This window comes from Hylobates moloch, unplaced genomic scaffold (genome assembly GCF_009828535.3).
Source record: "Hylobates moloch isolate HMO894 unplaced genomic scaffold, HMol_V3 SCAFFOLD_4, whole genome shotgun sequence".
Lineage (NCBI taxonomy): Eukaryota > Metazoa > Chordata > Mammalia > Primates > Hylobatidae > Hylobates > Hylobates moloch.
In genome coordinates this window covers 152568561-152583872 of record NW_026652279.1, presented here as the reverse complement: position 1 = coordinate 152583872, position 15312 = coordinate 152568561, and the positions used below count along the sequence as shown (strand labels likewise).

At 37.7% G+C, this 15312-nt stretch overlaps 1 protein-coding gene across 1 annotated transcript in view; it reads right to left on the bottom strand.

The window, feature by feature from the left end:
- Positions 1-15312, bottom strand: part of GPC5 (glypican 5) — a 746563-nt gene that overhangs the window by 413155 nt on the left and 318096 nt on the right. The window contains exon 4 of the mRNA XM_032151100.2: positions 4992-5125. Coding sequence (XP_032006991.2) covers positions 4992-5125 — 134 coding nt within the window. The remainder of the gene's footprint in view (positions 1-4991; positions 5126-15312) is intronic.

Sequence of the window (15312 nt, the reverse complement as noted above, 5' to 3'; positions counted from 1 at the left end):
AAGTCTCAGGATAAAAAAATCATTGTGCAAAAATCACAAGCATTCCTATACAGCAACAATAGACAAGGAGAGAGCAAAATCATGAATGAAATCCCATTCACAATTGCTACAAAGAAAATAAAACACCTAGGAATACAGCTAACAAGGGATGTGAAGTACCTCTTCAAGGAGAACTACACACCACTGCTCAAGGAAATAAGAGAGGACAAAAACAAACGGAAAAACATTCCATCCTCATGGATATGAAAAATCAATATAGCAGGCCATGCCTGGTGGCTCACTCCTGTAATCCCTGCACTTTGGGAGGCTGAGGTGGGCGGATCACAAGGTCAGGAGTTTGAGACCAGCCTGGCGAACATGGTGAAACCCCATCTCTACTAAAAATACCAAAATTAGCCAGGTGTGGTGGTGCATGCTGTAATCCCAGCTACTCGGAAGCTGAGGCAGGAGAATTGCTTGAACCTGGGAGGCAGAGGTTGCAGTGAGCCAAGATTGTGCCACTGCACTCCAGCCTGGGCGACAGAGCAAGACTCTATCTCAAAAACAAAACAAAACAAAACAAAAATTGTGAAAATGGCCATACTGCCCAAAGTAATTTATAGATTCAATGTTATTCCCATCAAACCACCATTGACATTCTTCACAGAATTAGAAAAAACTACTTTAAATTTCATATAGAACCAAAAAGAGCCCATGTAGCCAAGACCATCTTAAGCAAAAAGAACAAAGCTGGAAGCATCACACCGCCTGACCTCAAACTATAGTACAAGGCTACAGCAACCAAAACAACATAGTACTGGTACCAAAACAAATACATAGACCAAGGGAACAGAGCAGAGACCTCGGATATAACACCTCAAATCTACAACCATCTGATCTTCACCAAACTTGATAAAAACAAGCAATGGGGAAAGGATTCCCTATTTAATAAAAGGTGCTGGGAAAACTGGCTAACAATTTGCAGAAAACTGAAACTGGACCCCTTCCTTACACCCTATATAAAAATTAACTCAAGACAGATTAAAACTTAAATGTAAAACCCCAAACCGTAGAAACACTAGAAGAAAACCTAGGCAATACCATTCAGGACATAGGCATGGCCAAAGACATCATGATGAAAACAGCAAAAGCAATTGCAACAAAACCCAAAATTGACAAATGAGATCTAATTAAACTAAAAAGCGTTCTGCACAGCAAAAGAAACTATCATCAAAGTGAACAGGCAACTTACAGAATGGGAGAAAATTTTTGCAATCCACCCATCTGACACAGTTCTAATATCCAGAATCTACAAACTTAAGTTTACAAGAAAAAAAACCATCAAAAAGTGGGCAAAGGATATGAACTGACACTTCTCAAGGGAAGACATTTATGCAGCCAACAAACATATGAAAAAAAGCTCAACATCACTGATCATTAGAGAAATACAACTCAAAACCACAATGAGATACTATCTCACACCAGTCAGAATGGCGATCATTAAAAAGTCAGAAAACAACAGATGCTGGAGAGGCTGTGGAGAAATAGGAACGCTTTTACACAGTTGGTAAAAGCATAAATTAGTTCAACCATTGTGGAAGACAGTGTGGTGATTCCTCAAGGATCTAGAACCAGAAATATCATTTGACCCAGCAATCCCATTACTGGGTATATACCCAAAGGATTATAAATCATTCTACTCTAAAGACACATGCACATGTATGTTTATTGCAGCACTATTTAGCAAAGACATGGAATCAATACAAATGTCCATCAATTATAGACTGGATAAAGAAAATGTGGTACATATACACCATGGAATGCTATGCAGCCATAAAAAGGAATGAGACCATGTCCTTTTAAGGCACATGGGTGAAGCTGGAAGCCATCATCCTCAGCAGGCTAACACAGGAACAGAAAACCAAACACCACATGTTCTCACTTCTAAGTGGGAATTGAATAATGAGAACACATGGACATAGGGAGGGGAACAACACATAGCAGGGCCAGTCAGGGGGTGGGGGGCAAAGAGAAGGAGAGCATTAGGACAAATAGCTAATGCATGCAGGGCTTAAAACCTAGATGACAGGTTAATAGGTGCAGCAAACCACCATGGCACACACACCCATTTAAGAAACCTACACTTTCCGCGCTTTTATTCCGGAACTTAAAGTAAAAGAAAATAAAATAAAGGAAAAGAAAAATCAAATAAACCACCTAAAAGTTGAGCTGAACACAATAAAAAAAAAGAAATTCCTCTCCTGACAAAAATACTAAAACGAAAATGTATAATATCCCTATGGAATTGCTGAGATTAGGGCCACTTCAAAAACATGAAAAACACAGTGGTGATGATTCCTAACACCTCACTATTACCTCACCAATTTGGCTGGTCTGTGCACACTGAGATGGACTTGGGGAAGGTTGGCTTATCAGAAACAGAGTTAGAGTGTGACTCCAATTACAGATGTTCCTTTATACATGGTGGCTACTTGGGCAAATCCAAATATGTCCTGACACCTGCTATGCAGCTAATGATTTGGCAAATTCTTTTACCTCCTTACCAATTAGTAAGGACAATTGGAAATAATTCACTTTTAGCTGGCAAGGACCCCTTCACTGTTAGATGTCAAAAACTTTCCCAGTCCATGGTAGACAGGAGCCTTGATTGTCTGGATATCCTGTAGGACATAATGCTGACAATAAAATATGGATCACATCATCCCAAATGTCTTAGTAGACATATTTGTGGCTCTGTGGTGAAAAATATTGACATTTCAAGTGCTTGACAATTCAGCAATGTTTCTAAATGTGGCCTGGATGTTACTGGGATATTCTTCTTACATGAAAGGAAAATTTCTGCACCTAAGATAACCTAAAACTCAGGAAGACATACAGTGCTTTTTAGATTCCTTTACATACTAGAAAAAAATCATATTATACACTTTGGTGTGTTGCTCTAGCCCATTTACAGAATAGCCCAAAAGAGCTTTAATCTGAGAAAGAAAAGGCTCTGCTGCTTACTCATTTGCAACATGCTCTGACGGTGAGTCCAGATGACCCTGTTTACTTATTCAGTGGTATCTGAAGTTTCATGGCTGGGTAGGTTAGTTGGTTGTTTGGTTAGTTGCTTTGCAACTGAGCTGTGGTAGAAACTATACACTTGACCATGACCTAGCAAGTGACTGTGCAACCTAAGATGGCCATGATGAACTAAGTACTATCTGATCTGCCAGGCTATAAGACTAGGCTCGAATAGAAGTAATTACAACCAAGTGGAAGTCATCTATTGGAAATCAGGCCCAAGCAGGTAGAGAAAGAACAAGGCACATGAAAATGTAGCCCAGACCCAGCATCTACTCCTGCTACATTGCCCACCTATTTCAATGGAAATTTATGACCTCATGGGGAATAATCAGTTGATGAGGGATACATAAAATTCAGGGTTAGTTTATAGAGAAACCTGCACAATAAATAGGCAACAAGCAGAAATATAATGCCATGGCAATGAAGCCCCTCTAAAGACTGGTAATAAAAAATAGTGTAAAATTGAAATGTATAAGTGGACTCGTGTGCAGTTCCTATGGTTGTTCACTCCGTGTGGCAGGAAACAAGCATGTGATGGATCTATGCTGATTCACGGACAATGGCTAATCATGGCTGGATGGTGAGGGACATCAAAATAATGAGTTTGCAAGATTGGTGACAAGACGGTCTATTCAGTGGCCAGGATAAATACTTTTAAAACCTTTCACTCGTATGAGCCCCTTATTGTTCCTGAACCAGTTTGTAACATTTCACCTGCATTGGTTTCGTTTTGCTAGTGAATAGATGATATTACAGGTTGGGTTTTGTTTTGTTTTCCAACTGGGTTGTTTTGGTGGTGAAATACATCATCTTGAAGGACTTCAGATCTTCTGTAGATGGGGTTTATTATAAAAACACCCTAGACAAAATATACTGATTCTTCAAGTGCAAGAAATGATTGCTGATCATTGTAGGTGTTTAGATAAAAAGAACAGCTACTTTACATGTAAAATAAAATGCTAATTCTTTTTAGCTGTAGAAAATAGCCAGCAATAGCCCAGATCTTTATCCCATGTGTACAGCCCATCTGATGAGAGAATGTGACAATTAGGTGTCCTATCCCAAAAAAGAAAGAAACAGATTTTAGATTATAGAAAGGTTATGTGAAATACCTTATATATGAGTTATTCATAGAGTATTATTAGAAATAATTATTTACTAAATGAATATAAAATTCTGAATTTTAGTCCAATTTAAAAAGTACTGACTTAGAATCTAGTGTTTGCCAGGACATACACTGACTGGTCAACTAAACACACATACAAATAATAATTTCCTCTAGTTTTAAGAGCTTTACATTTTAAGCAACAATTATCAAGCAAAGGAACACAAAACAAGGCCTGAATTTAACCTGTGAAATAATGATGGACATGGTGGTAGAAATGAGAGTTAGCAAGCCCTATGGAATGTGTATTATTTTGAATCAACAGATAACCATTTCTAGCATTTCATGTAAAAAGTATGAAAACTTCTTTTTACTCAACTTTTAAAAATATATGTTAAACATTCAGTAATACCTATCACATCATGTAAATGTATTATCTTTCTGTCTTTCACTGTCCAATACAGTAGCCACTAGCCATATTTACAGTTTAAAATTAACTAAAATTAAAAATTCAATCCTCGGTCACACTGGTCACATTTTAAGTGCATGATGTCACATGTGCCTAGGGCCCCCGATATGACCTTCCATGTTATATTATGGAAATGTTCCATTATCACAGAAAGTTTTCTTGGTCTTATAAGTTGAACCTGTCTTCCAAATTAATGGAACAGGTGCAGCCACTGATTTTTAAAGTTAATGAATATTGATCTTTTTTTGTCCATATTGCATTTTATTCTATTTAATTGAATATGTTCTATTCTGTTGTAAAATTAATGGCTTACTTTCTTTTCTCTTTCTGGTTGTAAAACAAATGTCTTACTTTCTTCTGCTGGCAAGCGTCTCTTCACTGTTCCTTGTGGTGGTCTTCATTCCATGCTTCTCCTTGCTCTGATCAAAAGAACAACGGGGGCTTTGTGTGGGTGTTCTTACAGGGCGGCCACAAATCCTATTTACCTTTTAAATAGAAAACATTAAAAGGTAGTTAGAAATCATACTCCACCTTTCTGAGAATGTGATGTTTCATAGGGCCCAAAACAATGACATGTTCTTGCTTTCACCTCAATATTAATCTTTAATATGATATATATATATATATAAAATGTTTGTCAATTTTTCTAACAGAGGAAAGTATATTATCTGAATACAGCAATTATGATAAATGGATGTCATGGACATTTATGTGGTATGAAGTATACATGTGTAAGATATGCAAAATCAGACAACTATATTAATAAACTGACTTATTTGTGTAACATTACTTTACCAAAATAGATGTTATCTATGATTTATATGTATAACTAATCACATACTTGTCCAATTTTAAAATGAAATTACTTGCTATTGAATATGTGATCCTTTTCTAAATGAATTCCAAGGCCAAAAGCAAATATCTTTGTAGTTTTCTTCTTAATGTCCTTTCTTAGAAATGACAATGAATATTTTTAATATGAAGATCTCCTTTTATAATAGTTCTGCATCTTCTTTCTCAGTCTGGTGTAATTTTAGGGCGTTATTACTGTATTTTTTAAAAAATAATTTATCCCCATTGAAAAATGTACTGTTTCTTTAATACTTATCTAGTAAATAGCTCTGTATAATTTACATAATTATCATTGAAAAAATTAATTATTTTGCCATATAAAGCATCAAAAAGATTTATATGATACCTTGTATCATTGAAACGGCTGAGTAATATAATTGGAAATATGTAAAAGCATTGCCTGGAATCAGGAGACACTGGTTCTTGTCCTAATTTTTCCTTTATTCATACTGAGACCTTAAAAATATAACAGAACCTCTTTGAATGTGATTTCCTAATGTGCACAATGAAGAAGTTAGAATAAATTATTCCAAAGTTCCCTTAAAGTTATAAATCTCTTTGATTTTCCATGTAATGAGTATTGAAGGAGCTATGCATCCATTTCATTTATTTTACCCATATTTATTTTACTTCTAGTATTTGCAAAGCACATATATTAAATGTTATAATAGGGAAAATATGAGTAACTAAAGTTTCTCCTAATAGAGCTTGTAATTTAAGAGGAAAGAAATAAAGGAATCCTTCCAATCATCAAAATGCAAGTTGTATGTGTCAAAAAAGTGAGGCTGACAATGGATGTCCGAGAGAGGTGGGATCCCTGCCCGGTGGGGGTGGTGGGTGAAGAAGGATATCAGCAAAGACTACCCCGGGAAAGGCTACTACCCATCGGGATGAGACTTGGAGCATCTGTTGAGCCTGGATATGTTGAGGTTTATTTCAGTTCAATCAAACTAAAAATAAATATCTGTTGCACCCTACTATGTTAGATGCTAGAGATACAAATATGAATAAGGCATGGCCTCATGTACACAGTAGAAATGAAAGTTACACAGGTAAAATAGCAATTGTCACATAACCTGACAAGAGCAACCCATTACAAGGATGTCAAAACGTTGTAACACATGGTTATAGCAACTACACTGTGCATTTGGAACAAGAAGTACATGGAAAGCGCTGCTTCAGATTCCCACATGAGAAAACTCATCACAGCAGCCGTGCAGACGGAGGAAGAAGGGAGGTCCTTCAGCAGGCCCATGGAAAATGTCAGGGCCAGAAGTTGGCAGAGAAGCAGTAAAATGGATTTCAGAGACGCACGGGGGGGACAAGAGTAACACTTGGATATGGATTTGATAGAGAATTTTCTCAGAACAAAGAACAGTGATGATGGGCAGAGGAAAAGTCCTCAGAGGGTAGGTGCCAGGAAACATGAGGCTGACATGGACAATTGACAAAATTTTGCTTTGCTTGGAAAGATGGGTTCATGGATGGTAATCATAAAAGGAAATTATATTTAAAGGGTAAGTCAGAGAAAAGATTTTGGAGGGCTTTAAATGCCAAGCTAAGGAGCTTTATTTTGTAGATAAAAGCTCCCGATGGTTGCTCAAAATGTAAAATGCCACAGCTGAAGTTGAGTAAATGCATGAGGCCGCACTGTAGAAGTTGGACTAGAGAGAGAAAACTATTCAAGGCAAGTAAACTGTTAATAGACTTTTCAAGTAGTTCTGAATAAGAAATTTTAATTTTGAACTGCAGTAGTGACAGTGTTCATGAGTTACAGATAGAAGAGAAGCAAAGTCAACAGGGCTGGGCAAATGATTGACAGTGAGAAGTAAAAGAAGCATAAGGATAAGGTGGTAAAAGGCTCAAAGTGAATTTCCACTTTGAAAAATAGTGATAGTGAAGTATAAATCTATTAGAAACATGCTAAATTATTCACAAAAATGAGGAAGTATGTTCGCTGTATGTTCATCAACAACTCCTAGTAACAAGAACCCAAGGAAGACGATCTAAGTTGACAGCGGTTTTAAGTGGATAGAGTAAGATTATTTGGCCATAGCACAGAACAATTTGAAATAAAGAAGCAAAGAGAAAGGGAAACAGAATCTGCAATCACGAGCCAGTGTGCCTTGCCATAGGGTTTGAGGCAAGTTATGGAACTTCTATGTATCTTAGTTTTCTCATCTTTGAAACTCAAGAAAATAAAACTACTTTGAAGTTATGAGTTCAGAGAAATCTTATCTCATCCTGTCCCTCCCTTGTCAGACCTCAGATTGTAACTGCTATTTATTGAACATGTTTCCTAGGAAGGCAGATGGAGAGCTGAAAAATACCAGCCTTGCAACACCTTTATCCCCATTATCATCTTTCAATTATTTTTTCAAATACAAAAGAAAATGCTCCCGCCATAGACTTATAAGGTATCTTTCTTTGATTGTATCCAGAGATACAAGCATATATAGCTGATTCTAATAAATGCAAGTAAATTTCAAAGCCCTTATATTTGTTGACTTGCTATGAGGGAGATTAGCTTCACACTTTATTGAAAAGAAAAGGAAAACCATCTGTTATCAGGACAATACCCTGTCACCTTAGCTCCCTAGAGGTGAGCCAATTTGGGTGGCACCTTTCAATACTAGTAGCTTCTTGCTATTGAAAAAACCTTCACACTTACGTTGACAATTTTTCGTCTCTGACTTACACTGCAATTTCCTTCTTAATTCTCCTCCCTGGTCTCTACCGTTTTCCCCTGCAATCAGTCTGAAGTGTCTTGGAAAAAATTGTTTTCCTCCCTAATGCTTATCTACTCCGGCTTTCAGTTCCTTCCCAGGCTTCCCACTGATTTTCAAGTTCCCATCTCACCTTGAAATGACTCTCTTAGTTGGTCCTAGCCCATATCACTTCCGCCATTCTGATCAAGTATTTGTTTCAACAACTGCTTGTCACTTAGCTGACTTTCCCCATTCTCACTGTAATCTTGGCACTACGTGCAAAAGCACAAACTTTTCTTTAGAGCCTCCCCCGACTGTGCACTCAGTCTTATTCAAATGTTCAGATTTTTCAAAGCATTTTACAAAAAAACTTTGTAAAGAATAACTTAAATTGTTTATTTTCATTTGACGCAAAAAGCAGAGCTTCTGTTTCTTTTTGTTTTTGTTTTCTTTCTTTCTTTTTTCCCCAGACAGGATCTCACTCTGTCCCCCAGGCTGGAGTGCAGTGCCATGATCATGACTCACTGCAGCCTTGACCTCCCTGGCTCAAGCAATCCTCCCACCTTGGCCTACGGAGTAGCTGGACTATAGGCGCATGCCACCATGCCTGGCTTACTTTTTATCCTTTTTTTTTTTGTAGAGATGGGATCTCACTATGTTGCCAGGGCTGGTCTCAAACTCCTGGCCTCAAGTGATCCTCCCACCTCAGCCTCCCAAAATGCTGGAATTACAGGCATGAGACACTGTGCCCCCCCCATAGTCTCCATTTCTTTTGCATTAGTACCTCCTTAATGTTTATTAATAATAATACAAGTTGAAAAGCAAAAATATTTAGAATATTATAAATTGAAAAGGAAATTACAAATTGAAAAAAAAAAAAGGAGGTAGTTCGAGTGATTATTAAGCAACCTGGGTTAGAGGAGGAGGCACAGGCTCACTTCACAGTCCCTTGTATGAAAGGGTAACTGATTGCTTTGCTTCAGGTCACATCTAGGATGCTTGGTGTTAACAGAGAGGCGGTTAAGAGATTACATAAGGCATGAGTCTGCATGTATCCTTGATAATAATAATGATACATAAATAAGAAACAAGGTAGTTTGTGGACACATGTGCTGTGCTCCATTATATTAAATAACTCATATTATTATATTAAAAGCTACTTTTAAACTATCCAGAGGAACTATACTATTGGTAATTTTTTCTGTTATAACAACAAATTTGAGTTTATTTTCTCATGTTCAGTTCCCTTACGTTTCTGAGAACTAGATTCTAAAATTGCTGGCTGATTTTGGGGGTAAAATCTGTTCCCACAAATCTGTTCTTCTCTGTGTTGGAGAAGCTAATTCTCCAACACAGAGAGAAAATCCATGATGTTAGTTTTATTTCAATGAGAACAAATTTAGGAAGGTAGTAAGTTGGGCCAGGTCACTATGGCGGCAGAGGTAATGCACCAGATACATTAGATTTGGATTTTATTTTTCAGACTATTATGCTATATTAATAATTAATGGGCAAGGGAACAGAATTATCAGAGCCCTGTTTTAGAAAAATCTGCTATAGTCATTGCAATCAACAAAGAGACTATTCCAATAGATGAGGTAAGAGAATATTGGAATAAACTCAGAACCAGAGAAATCAGAGAGGAAAAGGGGAAGTTCCTTTATGAGTGCAGTGAATGGTATTTGACTAGGGGTTGACTCCCTGTATAAGGTAAGAATGAAGAAGTTAAAGCTCTTGGTGGTTTTAAACCTAGTAATCAGGAAGATTACAGAGCCAGACACTGATATATGGAAGTTAGAAGGTAGAACAAGTTTAGTTTATGGTGTACCTGTTTTTTTGGAGGGAGAGATTAATTCTCATTTTGAGCTTTAATTGCGAGGTAATTTCTAAAAGACAGCTCTAAATAATAGATTGGAGATCAAAACCAAGTTAATGAATAGAATCGCATGCATAGAGCCAATAGTTAAACCCATGCAAATAGATGAAATCATAAAACGTATATAAAATGTATATAAAATGTAAATGTTAGAAGGAGGAGATGCAGGAGAAAGAGAACTCATATACTGTCCCCACCCCACAAAAAAGGAGGAGGAGAAGAGCTTTTACTATGTTGCTACATTTGTATCAATAGAAATGAAAAAAAAAAAAACAATAAGTGATTATAAAATATTATGCCCTAAAACTATGGAACAACTGCCATCCAAATAGTAGATATGCTACATTCAAGGTACAAATAATTCCTTAAGCCAGGTATGCAAAACATATAAAAGTTATAACCATAACACCACTTTTAAAACACTAGTACATTCTAGTATTGCAACAAGGAATATTTATAGGAAGTTATAAATTATTAAGACTCCATAAAGCACTGCCTTTAAATAAGCTACCCATAAGGAAAATTCTAAATTTGTACAAGGTGCCCAGTTCTTGGGGAAAACCAAATAAAGTGATGTTAAGATTGAGTAAGGGAGGAAACACATACTATCTCTGCTTGGCAGGAATTAGAGGTATGTTTATGCTATGGTTAGCAAAGAGTAAAGAAGGTCTTCTGTTAAAAGTGTTTACTTGGAGGCATGGATCCTTTCAGTTTTCCACAAGTTGCTTCTCCACATGGATTTCTGCTAGATATTGTCATAAATTTTCCCATTCTAACTCATATTGTATTTCGAATTAAGGAAAAGAATAAGGAGGAAGAGGCAGAGGAAGGGAAAGACAGGGAGAAGCAGAAGCACATTTTAATAACCTCCTATTGGCCCCACTGTGAAGAGTCTTGATTCCACGTTGCTATTTTTGCATTCCTATATATTAAACCACCAGAGGGCGCTTCTGCATTTCATTCCTATTCATAATTATTAATTAAACTTACTGTATGGGTCCACATAAAGCATTTAGTTCAGGGCTCTTAAAGGAAAATCCAACTCATAGGCCCAAGTGACAAGTGTTTAGGTACAAGAAATCTTCAGAAAAATCTAGTCTTTTATGTAAAACCACCAGGCTGAGGCTGCAGTGCCAATGTAGTCAAATAAGAAATGGAAAACCAACCCATAACTGTAAGCTAGTTTGTCCAGACTGAGCTGTCTCAAAGTCAGGAATAGAGATACTGAGAATTGACCAAGGATTTCAATTATTTCCCCTTTTTCTCTTTCTCTCTTTTTCTTTCCTTTCTTATTTCCAGTTTTAAAGATGCCTTTGTTTAGAAAGTTCCAAGACTGAAAGCCAAATCAATTTTTCTTCTTGTTTAGCTACAGATGACAATGTCAATCAATACACTGAGCCCTCATTATTGGTAGGACATTATCCTAGTAGATGGGAATAGAGCAAGGAACCTTCTCTCTAGGAGCTTATATTCCAGTGAGAAAACTAAAATTATGACATTAAATAGACAACTTTAAGTCTTGATGAATGTTACTTAGTTAAAAATGCATCACTGGTAGTGGAATGGGATAGAGTGGGGGTGGGGTGCTCCAGCCAGGTGGTCAATTGGTTTAAATACTATTTTCTACTTGTTCGGAAAGTAGTATTTAGGTTATGTTCTGAATAATGTTAAGAAGCAGCCATGGGAAGATCACAGGGAAAAACTTTATATGCAGAGAGGACAACGCTAAAATAGAAGAGAAAGAAAGGCCACTGCAACTGAAAAATGCCACATAGTGCTGGGGAGTGTAGGGGGATGAGGCAAGAGGCAGGCTGGCCAGATCATCGGGTAGTTTCCCACATGCTCTGCCAAGGGCTAAGTTTGCGTTCTAAGTGGGCTCTGAAGTAACTGGAGAATTTTGAGCATGGCAGTAACATGATCTCTTTTATGTTTCAAAAAAAATATCACACTGGCTGTCGTTTGGAGAGATGTATGCACAGGGCATAAGAAAATGGACAAGAGGCTGGGCACGGTGGCTCACGCCTGTAATCACAACACTTTGGGAGGCCGAGGCAGGCAGATCGCATGAGGTCAGGAGTTTGACACCAGCCTGGCCAACACGGTGAAACCCTATCTCTACTAAAAACACAAAAATTAGCCAGGTGTGGTGGCAGGCGCCTGTAAGTCCAGCTACTCAGGGGGCTGAGACAGGAGAATCGCTTGAACCTGGGAGGTGGAAGCTGCAGTGAGCTGAGATTGCACCATTGCATTCCAGCCTGGGCAACAAGAGTGAAACTCAGTTTCAAAAAAAAAAGAAAGAAAGAAAGAAAGAAAATGGACAAGATAAAAATAGTGAATCCAGCTATGAAGTTTTGAGTGTGTTTCAGGGGAGAGATGATGCTGCCTTTGCTAAGCTTGGTCTATGAGGACTGAGATCCAGTTGGAAGATCTATCTATCTGAATCTGTCTATCTATCTGGATCTATTTATTGAAGGAGGAGACAGCAGAACTTGAGGGGTGGATTAAACATAGCAGTGAAAGCAGGACAGATTCATGAATCTCTGGTATCTTTTGTCTGAAGCAACTGGGCACATGAAAGTATCATTAAATGAGATAGAGAAGACTAAAGGAAGAGATTTGGGAAGAAATTAAGTCTCTCTTGGACATATTTGGCTTCCTATGACAATCACTCATCCAAGAGGAGCCCTCCAATATGCTGTTAGTTACCTGAACCGAAAGCTCAAGGGAGAGATCAGGCAAGGTACAAAAATGTGGTTTTCAACAGCAGGCAGTTGGACGAGCACAGGGGAAAGACAGTGCTGAAGACTGATCCTTGGGCATTCCAACATTTAGATGTGGAAACCAAAGGGAGTTGAAAATGATTCTGAGATGAAGCTCAAGGAGAAGTAAGGCAATCTCAGAAGAGTGAGTTATCTCAAACTGCAAATGCAGAAAGCATTTACTGTTGCTGTTTTTAAAGATTAAATGATTAAATGTTTCAAAAGCTACTGAAAGTTCAAGTAAAATGAAGACTAAAATTCATCATTGACTCTAATCAGAAGAAGACTATCAGTGATTTGTGGAAAGTGTAGTTTCAGCACAGAGGCAGGTAAGAAAGCACAGTGATCAGTGGGGGTGCAAGAGATAAAGATAAATAAGAAATACACAAATCATTCACGGAATTTTGGAGAAAGAAGGCAGATTTATGGGACATAGCCTAGAGAAGGTATGGAATCTAGTGAGATTCTGTTTTGTTTTGTTTTTTGGGGGGACAGTAGCCATTAGCACATGATTATATTTTTAATGCAGAGACCTCGTTTCATATAATTTGATCCAAAATACTTCTATCGCAAAACAATTGAGACATTTTCCATAGTGTGGAAGTGTCAGGGAGACATGTAGTTTAAACATATAACCTGAATTTGAAATGCCTTTCTTTATAGCATTATCCAAGGCTGATTAGAATTGTATTCACCTGCTTTGAAGGTACTAGATCATCTAAATGCAGATTTAGTAAAGAGAGAAATAAGAGCAAAAAAAAAAAAAAAAATCAAGGAGAAGAGTAAGTACATTGAACATTTCCATAAAATAAAGTGATTTTGGAATTAGAAATAAAGGAGTAGAATACATTTTATTCTAAAATTGGCAAAAACACCCATAAGTCCATCACCCCCTTTTATATTAGCTGTCTTTTTCCAATGAATTTTTACATGGTAGTTTTATATTCTTCTTTTTCAATTAAAATTGCATTGCAAACAGTTTCCTAAACCATAGATCTATTTTGTGAATATCATGTGAGTAACTGAATAAAAATAAAAATAATGGAGTAAGTCAGCTGGAATGGTAGGAAATAATGAGCATAATGTGAGATATCTGACTTGCAGATTTCAGAGATAGTGCAGGTATTGGTGTTGGATTTGGGAAAGCAGGAGAAATCAGACACACAGGTTGGAATAATGATCTTGGATAATCCAAAAGTCTTCAGCTCCTGATGGTCACTGGTATAAACAGGAAAGTAAGGCTTCATAGACTTGATCCCAGCAGTCAGAGCACACATATTCAAGGACCTAGGGGCGGCTGGAGGGTCACTGCAGCTTGCACATCTGTGGAGGCAGGCCAAGACTTTGGCAGCAGTCAGCAGGATGCTGACTCACCAGAGCAAACGGGCAACTGCAGATTCTAGAACACGTGCTATTGACCTTAATCAATTCACTTGCAAGCTCTGTCCATTCTTTGACATTTGCAAAATAGACATACTTGATTCACACGCAGCTGTGATGTGAGGATTTGGTAAATAAATAAGTAAATAAATAAATAAATGTAGGATTTTTTTTCTCTTTAACCGTGTGAAGTATTATCGATAATGGCAGTAAAAACTAGAACTAAAATACATTTTGCTCTCTAATTTCTTATCTTCAAAGAGTTTATAATCTAGTTAAGGAGGTAGAATTTCTAAGTATGAAATGAATTGATAATTATATAAAGTTAACTTCAGTACAATAGAAACACCATCTCAATGGGGTATAGAGTATGTGCCAAAGAAATGCTATAAGCCATGAGTGGTATAGGAACCACAGACAATCACCGGGAACCAGGGTCATCAGGGAAATCTTTAGATAAACCCTGAATAATTAGTGGAAAGAAAAGAGAGGAATTCTACCCTGAGGGCAAGAGTATGCAGATGGGGGTAGAATTCCAAACTGTGCTATTAATTTGGTTATACTCAGGAAAGCTTGATTCAATCACATTTTTAAATATGGTGTCCAGTAATTTTCCTCACATGACCATTGAGCTTTGTGATATTTTAAACCCTCATGAGTTAGGTAGCACCACAAACTACTAGACTCTTCTTCATCAAGAGAAGAGAGCCAGCTACTACAATATCAATATTGAGGTTGTGAGAAACCACAGAGAAGGGAAAAACAGTCACTGGGAAGCAAGTTTAAGATTAGGGGAAAGTGGCCAGGCTCAGTGGCTCACGCCTGTAATCCCAACACTTTGGGAGGCCAAAGCGGGCGGATCACAAGGTCAGGAGATTGAGACCATCCTGGCTAACACGGTGAAACCCCATCTCTACTAAAAATACGAAAAATTAGCCGCACATGGTGGCAGACGCCTGTAGTCCCAGCTACTCCGGAGGCTGAGACAGGAGAATGGCGTGAACCCGGGAAGCGGAGCTTGCAGTGAGCCGAGACCGCGCCACCGCACTCCAGACTGGGCTACAGAGACAGACTCCATCTCCAAAAAAAAAAAAAAA